This window comes from Maylandia zebra, linkage group LG23, assembly GCF_041146795.1.
Source record: "Maylandia zebra isolate NMK-2024a linkage group LG23, Mzebra_GT3a, whole genome shotgun sequence".
Classification (NCBI taxonomy): domain Eukaryota; kingdom Metazoa; phylum Chordata; class Actinopteri; order Cichliformes; family Cichlidae; genus Maylandia; species Maylandia zebra.
In genome coordinates, this window is record NC_135188.1 from 5,869,585 (window position 1) to 5,886,746 (window position 17,162).

Consider the following 17,162-nt stretch of genomic DNA (forward strand, 5'->3'; position numbering starts at 1 on the left):
AAAGAAATACTGAGCTGCTATGTGAAAAGTTTGTATGTTGAATCAAGTGTTTGTATGTTGGATTTTATTTCAAGGTCCTGTACACAGGGAGAAAGCCAGCCTTCCCATGGCATGTAAGTCTGCAATTTCAATACCCCACAGCTGATGCAAGACAAAACTAAATTAATGTTTATGACAATGTGGTAAAAAGCATATAAATGATGAGGAGTGATCACCTTACAGAAGTCTTGGATACAGTATAAAATATAAATGACTGGTGATTATACAGACTACTGGCATTAGAAACAACCTAACCTGCAAATTTAAAACAAGTCCTTGCTTTCTGTCATGATAAACGATTACACATTACAGGTGGAAAAAACAGCTAGCAGCTTTTAAAGGCACTGTTGAGTTTAGATATAAGCATAATGATTGTGTCAAAAACTGAATCTGGTCGAGTAGAAAAAAATCAGCCTTGTGCTCCAGTGTAGTTATTTTGGAAAGAAATAATAGTTTCTTAATCATTTAAATAAGTGAAAAAATAAGTGAAAAAAAATAAAAATAAAAATAGAAGAGATCGTTTTCTGGTGATAAAGCAACATGACAGGGAAAATAAAACAAGTAATGATGTAAAATGGCAGGAGTGCTGATGATATCAGGCAAGGTCAGGCAAGGCAACATATTTTTCATTTAATTATGCTGTCTGAAGATAAAAAATCTGCACATGTGCACCAATGCATATGACTTCAAGAAAGCATTTCTGCAAACACTCTGATGGTAAGAGATATGCTATGAACTTGTGGTACACAGATCCACCAACATATATGATAAGGGATTAACGGGAAATCATACAGTACATTCAGAATTATTATGGTGGCAGCTGATGCTTATTTTACAGCACTTTATTAGCAGCCAGTATAAATTAGAATTAAAAATGTGATAGAACAATAAAACTACACTGTATTAAGATGGAGCTTTTGTTGGGGCTGTTATGCTAGCATGTGCTGTTCTCATTAACATGATGCAAACAGCACACCCTTTGTTAAAATTCAGTCTGAGCTCATATATGTTTTATGTTGTTTTAACACACAAAAGTTGATGCACTCAGTTCTTGAACACCCTGTTTTTCTTGACCTACTTCTTTAAAAATATTCAATGTCTGTGTTCAATACTGTTTATTTACTTAAATTTAAGTATTGAAAAGAAAAAAGTTACACACGTGTTTACTTCTCGCTTTAGGTTGCTTTAAGACAACAGGCCAAGTTCCAAAAGTACTTTCTTTCTCTAATAGGAGACACAAAATTGTATTTATTGTTTACTTATTTGCATGAAAAGTTTTCATTCACCTTATATATTTTCTCAGTCCACAAGTCAATTGACTGTCACCTCGTTTCTCAGTTTTCTTAGTAGCACACGTGGAAATGTTCTTGCATCTGTCATCCTGTTTGCAGTTACTAGGAAGTATAGATTACTATCACCATTTGCTCTGTCTGACTTGCGAAGCTGTAGTATATCACCCAAAGGTTTTTCTCCATTTTTGTGATGTGAAAGGACACATACACACTTATTTTACCGTCATTACGAAACCGCTATGCAAATGAAGCTCCTCAGTGCAACTGTTTTACTGTTTTCTGGCCAGAAACTATTTTTTATAATGCATACATCTGCTGATTATGGTAAACCACCTTGATAAATAATATGTATACATTTTTTCTTTGTTATCACCTTTAGTTTGATATAGGGACTGACCAGTGGCATACAGCTCTAAGTCTAACCTGACTTGCTAACTTGAATCCAGATCATATTAGCGTTTTCATGGGGTATACATTGCAAGAATGCACGTGTCTTCAAGCATCTCTGCAAACATTACTCTGCAGATCAATATATGATAACAGATTGACAGGAAGCTATGCACAGAATGATTAGTGTGATGGTTGACGGTGAGAATAAGAAAATACAGAAGAGAACATTAAATGTTCTTCTTGTGCTGATTACCATTAAATAATATTGATAGAAAAGCGTATTATGTTGTTCTGATTATTATTAGGTAATGCTAATTCTCACACTCTATTGAAAACTCTATCATTAGTAGCTGAGTTTTTGATATTTTCAGCTGGTTTATTTCAGCCAAAATGCTGTTAGAGGCTATGCGTCTCACCTGATACTTGTATTCTCAACAGTATTGTTGAACATTACTAGTAAAGTGGAAGACTGACTATGGAAAGCACTGAAGCATTATCTGATGGTCTGAAGGTCATTATGACCTGCTTTAAATTGTCAGGTTATCAGTAATATTATGACAATCAGTAATAAGCTGACAGCTCTTTCAGAATTCATACATCAGGTAAAATTCTCTCAGTCTTGTCATTCCCTCAGCAACACATGTAGCATTGCACCTCGAGGCGACTGTTGTTGTGATTTTGTGATATATAACTGTAAGTGAATTGAATTTAGATGAATTGTGCTGTTCCTGTAACATCTGGACAAAAGAGATGTATAATCAGCAAAAAATAAGGGGTAGACAAAAGAGTTGGAGAACAAAAAGACACCCACCATAGAGGTAAAATGCTAAAATAAACCACATGTTCTGTAAATATGTGTTTATTTTTTTATTATTATTTTGTTGTTTCAGCAACATTACATTTAAAAACTGTACTTTTGAGTTAAAATATATATTTATAATTTTAATAAATGACAAATTAAAAAGGCAAGAACATGAACATAGTTACAGCATTTTCAGCAAGGCATTTACTGTCATGAAGTCTATTTCCCACTGTATAATTCATCACTGTAAGTTTTAATATCATCAGAAATGATCAGACAAAAGAGGGTTTTCAGGAAGTACTGTTAAATGTTCAGTTTCTATGCCATATGTTATAACCAGAGTCAGAGTGTGATTAAAGAGGTGGGTGGGTGGGTTTTACATTTTGAAAGCAGCTAATTGAGTCCAATAACAGATGAAATGCCGTGCTGATGCTGTCATTTTAGTATCTACATGGATGGTGAAAACCCCCCACAGTAATTATTTTTATCTGAGCTGAGCACTAAATCAGATAAAAAGTCTGACGAATCAGACAGAAACTTTGTTTAAGGCCAAGGAGGACGATAAATAACAACAAATAAAACTGTTTTTTGAGTTTTCCAGCTAAGATGGACAGAGCTAACTGTCATGCTTTCAAATAAAGTAAAACTGCGTCCTTGGTTGATTAATAAGCTGGAGTGGAAGATTGTTTCCGACCCCCTCCAAGGCCTGTGTTTCCAGAATTTTGACTATTAATATAACTCGAGGGTGCTGATTCATTTAAACAAAGATAATCATCCTGCTATAACCAGGTTTCAGAAAGGGACAGTAAATCAATTTGTTGATGAATTACTAATTAATGTACTAAGAGGGACCTAATGAGAGCTCATGAGAGACCTAATGTTTAATGATGTACAATTCACCATTTTACTGTTTGGAGCAGTTGTGCATACTATAGCATTCTTTCTTTGTGATTTTTTTATATTAAATTCCTTTTTTTGCTGATTTGTAGTTTGATTTTTGTTGTTTGGGAGCTGACACTGTCTCTAAGGGGATGGGGTTTTGGGGGGACAACAGGAAGAGAGAAGCTACAGAGAGAGATGTGAAACTGCAGCTCTGCTTCCTGGTCCCAACTCTGGATAGTCATGTTTTGCAGGGTTTAATAAATTTGTTGAGATTTCTAGAAATGAGAGCTGAGAGCTCCATCCAAAGTGGGGAAAAACACTATTATATTACAAAGCATCAAAGCATCTACAAAAGAAACATTTATATATTCTTTTGAATACATTTTCCAGACAAATATGAAAAGAACATGAAAAACATCTCTCAGTTAAAGATTAGAATCTGTTGTCAGAAAACCTATTTGGGGCCTCAATTTTCCAGCAGAACTAGATTCTTAGAGGGGTAGAGAGAGAGCCAGAGATGAATTATAAGTAATAATTAAATGCAGAGAATTGTATAAATACATAGTGAGTGAAAAGGGTGACTGAATAAGAAACAGTCAGTGAATCCCCCGGCAGCCTATACCTATTGCAGCATAACTAAGGGAGGATTCAGGGTCACCTGATCCAGCCCTAATTTAAAAATGCTTTATCAAAAATGAAAGTTTTAAGCCTAATCTTAAAAGTATATAGGGTGTCTGTCTCCAGAATCCAAACTGGAAGCTGTTTCCACAGAAGAGAGGCCTGAACCACCTCCTGTGTGAGGAGCGGGATTTTATTCTGAATTTAACAAAGAAGAGATCTGCTCTGTCTTTCTAGTCCCCATCAGCACTCTTGCTGCAGCATTTTGGGTTAACTTAAGGCTTTTCGGGGAGTTTTTAGGACATCCTGACAATGATGATCTCCTAAATCAGTGAGACGCCATTTCCTCTCCAGCTTAGTTCCTGCTTAACCCTTTAAAATCCGAACCATGAAATAACTGTCAGAAATCTTAAATTTTTTGATAACGGAGTGTTTGTTGAACCTTTAGACAAAATATATAAAAAATAAATACATTTTTAATCTGCATATATGAGTTTTAATTTGTATCACATTTGCTTCATATTTTTGCAGTTTAGTCATTAAAAATGTTTTCATGCAATTTATATCATTTTTTGAGGGTAAAAAAAGTCATGCTCATGACATAGAAGTCTCAAATTCTCACAAAACACATGGATCAAATAAGATATGCTTGGCTTAAAGGCTTAAAGTGCATGTTTTACAGTTAGAGCACAGAGGCAGGTACTTCTGATTTGAGGCTCTCTTTTTCAGAGGAGCTATAGTGTCAAGAGTTGTACGAATTGAAGAAGTACAACTATTAACACATATCGGCATTGTTACATGTACCTCTGTATATAATGGCCTGTGGTGGTACAATGTCTGTATGAAAAAAACACCTAGAGTAAATCTAGGCTCATAAAAAAGACAAATGAAATCAGATAAAAATAAATCAATTTAAAAAGCATAGAGTTAATGCTGAAGCTACATATAAACACAAAAACCAAAGTTTCTCCCCAGTTACATGTAAGTCCAACAACATGCTTTTATAACCAAGTGAATTTACTATACTGTGCCAAAAGGGTCAGTGAGACTGCCAAGCGGATATTAATACATATATACACAATCAGATACTCGGTTCAGCTTCTTTTTATGTGTTATAACGTTTCTCTTCTCTGCAGCTGGTCAATTGACCAATAACAGCACATGCAAGACTGGCCATCTGTCTCCAGTGAAAATCAAAACTAAGGCTCTGACAATGAAAGACAAACTAAGACTTTCAGTAACAACTAGAAAACTTAAAACAACCTGACAGACAACCACAGACAATGAAATATAATGCACACCAATATTCTACAGAGTAACCAGTTTAGTCCACACTTGTTTACACTATTTCCTATTCTCACACACTATTAGAACATCATGACATTATTATAATACAATTTGTTATATAAAATGCTTTTTAATATAAATTAACCAAATAACCTCAGCAACATACGTTGTTCAGGTCATTTAAAAAATCTAGCAAGATTTAGGAGATTTAATGTAAGGTTTAAAGTTTCAGTGTATAAAATGCCACTTGCTGAGCAGTCCTTAACTTTGTAAAATAATCTTTCATCATCTTCTCATGCCCTCTCTCTCTTATCGTTCTCTGTTTCTGAGAATAGGTTTACCTCACATTCACAATATTTCTTTCTCTTTTTCTTTTACTTATCTCTGTGGGAAATATAGCTTATGTAAACTTATCTCCCACAAAGGTTGTGAAACTGCACAAAAACAGTTTGTGTGCATGGTGATATTTATTGTGTTTTTTGAAACATTGCTGTTGAGTTTACCTGCCATTTTAAAACCACAACTACTCTCCTGACATTTGCATATATGAATGTACAACAGTTGTTATAAGGGAAAAATTAGATTTAAATGAAGGTGTAAAAGATGTTTGTTTTTGTTTGGATTTATCTACTTTTTTATTTAAGTTTGTTCCAGGTTTTCTGTACCTTTGTATTGCTTGGTCACAAGTATATAAAAATACTCTTGCTAGATATTTCGCATCTAAATGTTACTTTCATGCATACAACACACCTAAACATTGCTGCATATCCAAAGCATCTGCTGCCAGTGTCAAAGGGCCATGCATCACACGACAACAGAGGAGACTATTCAACACATTTTAAGGCACCAACTACATGCTGACTATACGTGCAATTTTGCTTAGTGGTGTCCCCCACTGATGTCATTGTCGCTTGAATATTTATACCTATGCTCAACAGCCAATGTCCAAACATAGTGTTCTGCAATATTTTCGACCTTAAGCTATTGAAGGGTCTTTAAACAATCATCATAATGTTCCTGTTATAAGAATTTGTCCTATAACAAGACTAAACGGTGTAATAAATAGGAAGAATGAGATATGCAGTAGCTAGAGATTAAGCCACTGTCACAGCAGAGTAGCCGTTGTGTTTATTGAGCGGACCCAAGTGCAGACACGGGAGAGATGAACTGAGGTTTAAACAAAAAGCGAGCCTTTATTATGACTGTTACCAAAAAAAAAAAACAGAAAAACAAGGCAAGGTGAAACTAAACCAAAACCTAAATAGGGAATGAACTAAACTAACTATGAAAACAATGTTATGAGAACATAACATGAAAACTGAACAGGAGCATGTAAAACCTTGAATGTGAAGAAACCTGAGCATGAACATGAACACTTGAAAGCAAGACTCTGTGGCCTGATGTGACTTGACATGAAGACAACAGGCGACTCGACAAAGGACAGACTTAGACAGAGGACTTTAAAGACACCTAAGGGTAATGAGGGAAGTGGAAACACCTGGGGAACACAGCTGACATAAATGAACCTGAACGCCACAGGGGAAATAAAACAAAATACACTTAACATGGAAACACCAGACCTTTCAAAATAAAATAGGAAACATGACGAAACGTGGCCATGACAACTAAACTTGACAATAAGACATAGAACACACAGGCATGAATTACATGGCAGGCTGGGGGAATGGAAAGGAACACAGGGAGAAGAGTATGGGAACAGATAAGGGGGACGAGACCCGTAAAACACACACACATGCACATAGAGAGAGTAGTGAGACATAGAAGGGCGAGGCACAAGAGACAGAAGACAAACTAATAATAATACCAGAACATTATTTCATTAGTAATCAAAAATACAAAATAACTCAACTACACCCTTAACTAAGAGTAACACATGAATCTTAAGTAAGAAAGAAAACAACACAAAATAAACTCGAGACTCCGGGTCACAGCCCCAGCCCCTGACAGACATAAATGATGATAAATCAAAATTTTAGTCATTCAGTATAAATTATGGTATGATAATAATGAAAGTCATTCTATCACAGTATCGAAAGACTTATGACTGTATCTGACATTATCACTATTGCTATTATGAGAGAGAGAATAATATAGTACATGTCATAGATTGACTGTTTAAAACATGAAAGAACATTATAGGAGACAAAATATGTTTTTTCACTGGAAATAATGGCACATGCTGTTAGTATCCATATGAAGCTTTGTCAGCATTTAAATGTGAGTTCATATCATACATATTTGCTTAGAAAGCTCATAAATGAAAAGACAACTGAAACAGTACATCCAAGGTGCATCAATGCAATTTCTTCACAAGGAGGCAGTGCTGTCTTTATGTGTCTGAACTCATGCTTAAAAAAATCTAACTTGCAGTACGGGATTTCTCGTGTTCCACTTCAGCCATATAGAGTACATCAGTAATAACTACTTTGTCAGGTTGAAAGTTCTTAATGAGAAGAAAGCTGCAATTTAGACTTTAAGTCAATTGTGGACCTCTTCTTAATGAAGCAATGCTTGTTCTTCACTAGGAAACAACGTTGTGCATACATAGAGAAGCATACATGCCTGGATGTGCTGAGAAAATGCAGTTTATTGTTTAAAAATCTGGTTCAAAACAAACTGTGGATTCTTTGTTCTCTGCTAGTCTCAAAGAAGATGCACAGTGCAGTAATTTATTATATATCATATATAAAAGCATGCTGAAAAAAATGGCCTCTACAAAACAAGAGATAAACAGCATTAAGTCATGAAAGTTATACACTTTGGTTTAAGTGTAGTTATAAAAATCACGTGCAATCAATAAATATAAACATTAGCAATGTTGGATTTTGCATGTAGTGTTGCTTTAAAAAAGTGGCATTGTTTGTTTGTCCATGGTGATTTAAAAGAAATGCACATGATGTGCATGTTAACATGGGCAGCTGTCATTCAGGTGGTGGTCTGGGTTGTCTACCAAATTGAAGGTTGGTGGTTTAATTTCCACATACTCCAGTCTGCATCTATAAGAATCCTTGGATAAGATGCTGAAAGTTGTATCCATTGCACCTGTGAGTGTGAATGTGATTGCTAGACAAGGTACACTGGTATTTAAAAAAAGCCTGTGTGCTCAGAGTAGAATGTGTTTGTTTGGTTTGGAATTAGGAAAAATAATGGGGTGAGGGTGAGGGACTAAGAATAAATAATTACTAATAGTTACACAACAAAATTATGAGTAAGAATTTCTGGCACCATCCTTTTGTGTGTTTGTGTGGTTTTCTTCTATGATTCGCATCAAATTGCACCTACAGCAACAAAGATGAGTGTAAGGTGGTGGTGAGATCCCAACTGAAATACTAAAGAGCAGCAGTGCACATACTTTCTGTTTCAGTCTTTGAATGTTTATTTGTAAGATGTGACTGTGCACTGCATGAGCCATGATGTGGCTTTGAACCACAATCAAGGACGTCAGCAGTCCTAAATCTCATTGTAAGTATTAAATATTTAGTTTCATTAAATTACATTTTGTTTTATTTAGAGTGACTTTATAATCTTAACCACTGAAAGATGCTTTGTTTAAAAGATAACACAGTTAGTTTCACCAGTGATGTATGTTTGACCTTCAGGAATATCATGATTAAACTTTTAAAGTTACGGGGAAATTACTCAATGTACTTTCCTTGAAGGGATGCACTAATTTAGTAATACTCTGGTAATTATGAAACAGCGAGATAATGTACTGCACCCTTACTGCTTCCTCTTTGTAGATAATCAGCAATGACTAATTACTGCTTTATGCTGTTCTATGTTTGAAGCAAATGTATCATTACTTAAGTTTTCACTAATCTAGTGTTTTAAGAGTCACATAAATGAAAATGAATTTAATTATTTGGGAAAAAAATTTAAAACATAATGATTTATTAATTTAGTAATAAGAAGACAATTAAACTGGGGAGAAATGTATCATTGATTCATCTATTTATAGATTTATTTTGGGCCACCTTTGCTTTAGTACCTTCTTCTTCGTACTATATGCTTAAGGTGTTTCACATTTATTTTGGTGCACCAGTGTAGGATTTTAGCTGTAGCTTGTTTGTTTATATTTTCTGCATCTCAGTATTGCTTGGCTACATGCAAAGATGTGTTAAATAGGATCTTTAGATTAATGTCAGAGACAATTTCCTCTGCTTCAGTTGTAAAAAAACAAAAACAAAAACAGAATGTAGTTTCTGATAACCTATCACTTAAAAAAAATTCTTATGGTCTGTTTAAACAAACCAAGAGAACCAACAATCAGCCTAAACCCCTAACTATAAAACCACTGCTGGGTGAAATGAACTACACTGATTATCCTTTTGTTAATTAATGTTCTGCTCTGTTTCTGTCTTTGGAAACTTTGAGGTGTACCACCCTCTTAAACATTGTTAGAGACTGCTAAAATAAAAATACTCCCAAGCCTTGAAGTCGACTGATTCGCTTTAAGAGTAACTATTTCTTTTAATAAAGTCTCTCTCGTTAACACCTTGGATCTAACAAAGGATTCCACTAACTGTGGGATTCTCACAACATTTTGGGTTCTTCCTGCGTGAATGCTCCCTCCCAACTTCCTGAATAAAGTGTGAAGCAGACATGCTAAAAACCCAGTGGCACCAAAGCAACAATGTGACCAATACATAAATAAAATAAATTCCAATACAGAGTCAATTGTAAAGAGACTTCCACATTTGTTTTGTGATGGGGATAGAATTAATGTCTGTGAAGGTTCTCAGTCATCCAGGTCATTGTAGTCCAAGGAGCTTGGAAAGAAAAGCGTCTGGACTTCTTTAAGTTGCTTGAAGACATTTCACCTCTCATCGGAGAAGCTTCTTCAGTTCTAGGGTCAAATGGTGGAGAGTCCCAGAGTTAAACCCCGTGGGAGTAACCCCCTGAGAGGGACAATGGACCCCCTAGGGCAGCGGTCCCCTCGGACCGGTACCAGTCCGTGAGTCGTTTGGTACCAGGTCGCGAGAGTTGAGGCTCAGGTGTGAAATATATGGTTTTCAGGGTTTTTATCTGTTTTCAGTGTTATTTTGTTATCGTTTTTATCGTTAACTCTGTTTTCCTGGGTCTTTTCACGTGTGTTATGAATAAATCTTCTTTTTTTCGGTACCGGTACTAGTTTTATTTTGTTGTATTTATCCGCGACACCTTAAAGGCCGGTCCGTGAAAATATTGTCGGGCATAAACCGGTCCGTGGCGCAAAAAAGGTTGGGGACCACTGCCCTAGGGGGTCTTTTCTTTCCAAGATAGAATTAATGAAATTCTACTGGTTTCAGGTCTTCCAAAACTGAATAAGTTTGAAGCTTGCAAGTAGAAAGACAGTTGCAACTCTGAATTCAAGATAAGGGCACTATTTTTCACAGGGAGGAAATGCTGTCTTTTTATTTGAAAGAACTGCACACATATAACGAGAGACAGTCAGAATTTATTATTTGAAAAAATATGGCACATATAACAAATTTAAATGTAATCAAATACACTATCAAATGTCAATTGAAATGACACCTTATGCACTGCTACAGTTTAATTTTAGATTTAGGGTTATATTTAATCTGTGTGGAATGAACGAGTTGTTGCAAATACAAATTTAGAAATTCCTTTTAGAACCTTATAAAAAACCTTGACACTCTCATTTCTTCTGACAAAGCTTTTGCTGTGGAGACATCAAAGTTAGATCTGTACAAAGCCTGCAAGCCCAAACTTAGCATTAGCATTGCAGTGATCAATTTTCAAACACAAACAGCAAAAGCAAAAGATGAAATTTAAACAACCTGCCTTCATAAGCATTACACCTTTATCATGGCATTTCCAATGGTTGAAAATATCCAGTTTCTAGAGTCAGGAATCTTCGAGTATCTATAGATATCTGAGCCACCTGAGTGTGGTCTGACTGCACTGGAGACCACCCCAAATGCCTTTCCATCTTCACACACCAATGGACCACCAGAGTCTCCCTGAAAGTATATACACACCCGATGCTTAAAGTGAATAGTGAAGTTATTACCATAAAGTTTGATTGTCCACATGATATTTAAAGAAATGTATGTACCTCAGCTGGACCTGTGTCTCCCTGAGAGCAGTAGAAGTTTTCCATAGTACATTCTTTATTGTCAATCAGTGTAACACTGATTTCCATGAGTGTGGGAGACATATATTTAGCATTTTTGTCTGTTCGCCCCCAGCCAGAGAGTATACAAGATTTTGGCAAAGTACCATTATCACGACTTGCCAGGGGAATAGGTTTCACATTTTCGTTGAAGTTTGCCTTGGTGCTCAACTTAAGGAAAAAAACAGATATCAAAATGTGATTTTTTTTTTACAGCATTTTGTAATACAAATGAATGAAGTAAATTAAAAAAAGATATTGTAATAAAAGAAAAATGCAAATGGAAAACAAATATATTTTCTGTGTGATGACATTCTTACCTTTAGAAGCATTACATCATTCACAAAGGAAATTGGGTTGAACTGTTCATGTGGAAATGTTTCTTCTACAGATATGCGTTGTGTTTCTTTACTTGAACGAACATTGTGAAGTCCGACTACGACTATGTAAGACCTGAAATGGTAAAAAACAATTGAATAGCCACAATTGCTGATATCGTTGTCATGTTTCGGCCGTGTGGCAGGCAGGATGAGGACCCAAATTGCAAACTCACAGACACGGGGGATAAACTCAAAATGCAGCTTTATTGCTGATAAGTGATAAACAATAACGATGATACAAAAGCAATACTACACTAAACTGGGAAAAGCTAAAGTAACATATACCGGAAGACACGGGGAGAACCACACACGGCATGAGGGAGAACGCGACGCCGAACAGAGGGAGACTCAGACAGAAATACACAGAGGGTAAACGAGGAAAGTGGGCACACACGGGGAACACAGGTGACACTGATAATCCTAACGAGACAGGGCGGGGTGAACTGAACATGACATGTACAGGCACAGAGGTTCAGACAGGAGGAGAGAGAGCCCGGGGAAAACACAGACATAACGGGCTGGGGAAACATGAAACAACCACAAAGGGAGACGAGGGCTCATAAATACATAGAGGGCACACAGGGGGGAGAGAGAGCACGGGGAGAACTTAGACATAATGGGCAGGGGAAACATGGAATAGAACATAAGGAGAGACGAGGGCTCACAGATACACAGAGGGGCACACAGGGGGTAAAAGCCATGACGGGAAAACACTTAGGGAACAACACAACAGGGCAACTCAGAAAACATGGCCTAAATAAGGAACGAAATACAAAAATACAAGGAACTAAGAATACTGGGCCCACATGGCCCAGGACCATGACATCACCCCCCCCTAAAGGGCTGGCTCCCGACAGCCCAAACCCGAGAAACAAAAACAGAAAACAACCCACCCAGGGCGGGAGGCGGGGGACCAGGACGGAGGGACCAGAACGGGAAACAAAAACAAACAACAAAAAACACGGGAGCACAAGACCATAGTCAAAATAAAGTTCAGGGGGCCGACCCAGAGCCCACAGGCACAAGAGTTCATGGGTCACACGGTCGGGGGGCCGACCAGGCGGGTGGCACAGGTGGCAGAGCCGGTCCGGAGGCCGGCCGCGCGGAAGGCAACGGCGGCGGCGACGAAGGAGACGACGGAGCAGTTCAGGAGGCCGGCCGCGCGGAAGGCAGCGGCGGCGGCTCTCCAGCGTCAGGCGTACTGGCCGAGGCCCGGTGGGCACGGGACCAGTCAAGGCGGGACCAGGCGAAGCACAGGCTGAGGCTGCAGCAGACGAAGGCTCTGAGGCTGCAGCAGACGAAGCACAGGCTGGACCAGGCGTAGCAGAAGGTGGCTGGATGGGCTCCTCGGGCCCTCCAGCTGATGTGGCATGGTGCTGGACGGGCTCCTCGGGCCCTCCAGCTGAGACAGGAGGCTGAACGGGCCCCTCGGACCCTCCAGCTGACGTGGCATGAGGCTGGTGCGGTTCTCCCGAACCCCCAGCTGACGAGGAAGGTTGCTGAACGGGCTCCTCGGACCCCCCAGCGGAGACAGGAGGCTGAACGGGCCCCTCGGACCCTCCAGCGGAGACAGGAGGCTGAACGGGCCCCTCGGACCCTCCAGCGGAGACAGGAGGCTGAACGGGCCCCTCGGACCCTCCAGCTGACGAGGTAGATGGCGGCGTGGGAGCCGCGGAGTCCTGGATGAGCTCATCCGAGCTCCCAGCAGGAGCTGATGCAGAGCCAGAGAGATTTGAGACCCCTGGCTGAATGTTAAGCTGACCAGCGGACCGTACTGCTATCGGGGACTGGGCTACAGGAGCTACTGGAGCCTGCGCTACAGGCGGCACTGGAGCTACTGGAGCCTGCGCTACAGGCGGCACTGGAGCTACTGGGGCCTGCGCTACAGGCGGCACTGGAGCTACTGGGGCCTGCGCTACAGGCGGCACTGGAGCTACTGGGGCCTGCGCTACAGGCGGCACTGGAGCTACTGGGGCCTGCGCTACAGGCGGCACTGGAGCTACTGGGGCCTGCGCTACAGGCGGCACTGGAGCTACTGGAGACTGAACTGGGGGTGACACTGGAGCTACTGGAGACTGAACTGGGGGTGACACTGGAGCTACTGGAGACAGAACTGGGGGTGACACTGGAGCTACTGGAGACTGAACTGAGGGTGGCTGCGAGAGAGCTAACTGAACTGAGGGTGGCTGCGAGGGAGCTAACTGAACTGAGGGTGGCTGCGAGGGAGCTAACTGAACTGAGGGTGGCTGCGAGGGAGCTAACTGAACTGAGGGTGGCTGCGAGGGAGCTAACTGAACTGGCCTGGGAGGAGAAACACGAGCAGGAAAAGGAGCAGGCTGATGTTCTCCAGTGCTGGGATTTACAGTCTGTGTGGGTCTTACTCCCTGTTCATGGAAGCCAGGCGAACTGACCACATCAGTCACAGTACTGGAGTCCGCCGCCTCCACACTATGTGTCTCCTTTAATGGTGACCCTTGAATCTGTGAACTTGAATCTAGTTCCTCTTCTACGGCTTCAACGAAGGCTGGTGATGGGAGAGTGCGTTCACTCACCTCCGGTTGTCGCGCAGCGCGACGCGAACGCCGTTTCTGCTTGACTGCAGCTCCCAATGAACCAGACAACGGCGCTTCATGCGCGCCGGGCGGCGTCGCAGAGGCTGGTGAACTGGGTGCTGATGGAGCGGTAGATGAGAGTTCCTGGAAGCTCAGGGGACCCCCGAGAGCCAGGCGGGTTCCCCGGAAGATCTCCTCATAGTCGGGAGCTAGCCACGGCTTCCACCGGAGCTCTTCATCCAGTTGATCGCATGCTGCACGCTGCCGCTCCTCCAGGTCGAAATCCATGACCTCCCCCGCATCCTCGTGTGGCTCGTTGGAGGGCGAAACATGCCGTAGCGCTGGGCGACGGCGACGCGAACGCCGCTTCCTCTTTGAGGTGGTCGTGGATGAAACTTTGATTTCTGTGGCGACCGGCTCCTCGTCTTCTGACCACATCCGTGCCAGATAGGAAGCGGAAGACGGGTAGGTCGGTCGAGGCGGTGAGGGTGAACGACTGAGCTGCGACAGCGAAGTGGAAACCGGCGAGTAGAGGGACGGCGCCAGCGTAGAGGAGTGTGGTGCCGTGGCGAACCTCAGCGTGCCGACTTGTATGCTTACAGCAGGCGGAGGGGAGGCTGCGCGGCCACGGGGCTGTGGTGACGCAGTCCGCACACCGGACCGCTGATGCTGCCGAGGGCAGGCTGGGAGGATGGTGCGGAGGAAGTCCAAGATCAGAGGGGGTAGCGCCTCCCATAACCAGGGAAAAACCGTGACGCTTGTCCCCAACGAGGAAAGTAACTCCTCCCTCTCCTCCTCACTAGAACTTCGGCTCCACTGGTAGCATAACGACTCCACCGCTTGGATTACGTCTCTGCCAGGAGTCGCTGGGTCCATATCGTGGTCGCGTTCTTCTGTCATGTTTCGGCCGTGTGGCAGGCAGGATGAGGACCCAAATTGCAAACTCACAGACACGGGGGATAAACTCAAAATGCAGCTTTATTGCTGATAAGTGATAAACAATAACGATGATACAAAAGCAATACTACACTAAACTGGGAAAAGCTAAAGTAACATATACCGGAAGACACGGGGAGAACCACACACGGCATGAGGGAGAACGCGACGCCGAACAGAGGGAGACTCAGACAGAAATACACAGAGGGTAAACGAGGAAAGTGGGCACACACGGGGAACACAGGTGACACTGATAATCCTAACGAGACAGGGCGGGGTGAACTGAACATGACATGTACAGGCACAGAGGTTCAGACAGGAGGAGAGAGAGCCCGGGGAAAACACAGACATAACGGGCTGGGGAAACATGAAACAACCACAAAGGGAGACGAGGGCTCATAAATACATAGAGGGCACACAGGGGGGAGAGAGAGCACGGGGAGAACTTAGACATAATGGGCAGGGGAAACATGGAATAGAACATAAGGAGAGACGAGGGCTCACAGATACACAGAGGGGCACACAGGGGGTAAAAGCCATGACGGGAAAACACTTAGGGAACAACACAACAGGGCAACTCAGAAAACATGGCCTAAATAAGGAACGAAATACAAAAATACAAGGAACTAAGAATACTGGGCCCACATGGCCCAGGACCATGACAATCGTGGTACATATAGATACCATTTATTTACAAATTTACAAATGTTTTTGCGTGAGCCTTAATTTTATTATGGATAAGAATTTATGTCAGGGTCTCCATGAACTAGTTTTTGGCCTCATAATTAAATACATTTATGAAACTCACTTGGCGTGACAGTGGGCAGCAGTCATCACAAAATCCTCATTCAGGAGGAAGCCACCGCAGTACTTTTTTTGACCATCTGACATGTTCCTCTCCAAAAGCACCATGTATGGCCTGCTATGTGGCACAGCCTCATGGCCTCCAGTGATCTTCCCCAAGTAAACTGGGAGACAAAAAGAAAAATACTCAGTTAAATAGATCCATCATCATGCATTGTCTGTCAAATGCTATAAAATGCAAGCCACACAAAAAAAAAAACCCACCTACCTTGTTCTTCAAGAGTCAGCACAAGCACGAGTAAGGCCAGGAAGTGGACAGACATGGTGAGGTCACAATTCTACTGAGTTTCTAAAGAGCAGTGGCATCAGTCACAGTCAGTTTCTGTCTTTAAATGCTTCTTCATATCAGTTAGAGCAGGAAGTTGTTGTTGGGTTTTTTTTGAGTAGTTTGCACAAGCAAATGATTTAGCTTTAAACCAGAAATGTTCAAAACCTCCAGAAAGCTGTATTTTCAGAAGTCAACAAATGAATTTTTATACAAAGTGTAATTTTATAGCTAAGTAGTGTATTTGTCATATTCTATGTAAACATGTGTTTTGCATAGTTAGTTTATAAAGTGTTCGTATCTTTACAGCAGGAAACTATGACTGTGGTAAAAATGTGTGGCCACAGATATAAAACACAGAGAGACGAGATTCTTAAGTAGTAATTTCTTACTATATTTTACAGATTTTGCAAAAGTCATGACTTTTAATCAGTAAGTTATTCCTCCACCTGTTCACTTTTTATGCAAAAAAAGAAATTCTCATATCAGTAAAGAGAGGTCATTTGGAAAAACTGGACTGAATATTATTTATTGAGATGATCGTCAGCAGGGTTGCAAATGTGTGTAGTATTCTGATGTCCTCTTTGGATTACCTTCTTACATTTTCATCTTTTGCACCAGGAGTTGAAAGTGGAGAGGACAACACGGGTGCTGCACCACGAGCTGGGGATTAAAGTTTGAGGTTTTCACGTCATCACCACGGGAAGCCACTGTGT

General features: G+C 40.9%; 1 protein-coding gene across 1 annotated transcript; it reads right to left on the reverse strand.

Moving 5' to 3' along the window:
* Positions 1-10,757: 10,757 nt before the first annotated feature.
* LOC101488124 (granzyme G-like) lies at positions 10,758-16,472 on the reverse strand. The gene is made up of 5 exons (XM_076880391.1): positions 16,390-16,472; positions 16,126-16,285; positions 11,770-11,902; positions 11,393-11,620; positions 10,758-11,297 (listed from the first exon to the last, which is right to left on the reverse strand). Exons 1-5 carry the CDS (start codon positions 16,442-16,444, stop codon positions 11,130-11,132), a joined length of 744 nt encoding a protein of 247 aa, XP_076736506.1. The 5' UTR covers positions 16,445-16,472; the 3' UTR covers positions 10,758-11,129.
* Between the last annotated feature and the right edge of the window lie 690 nt (positions 16,473-17,162).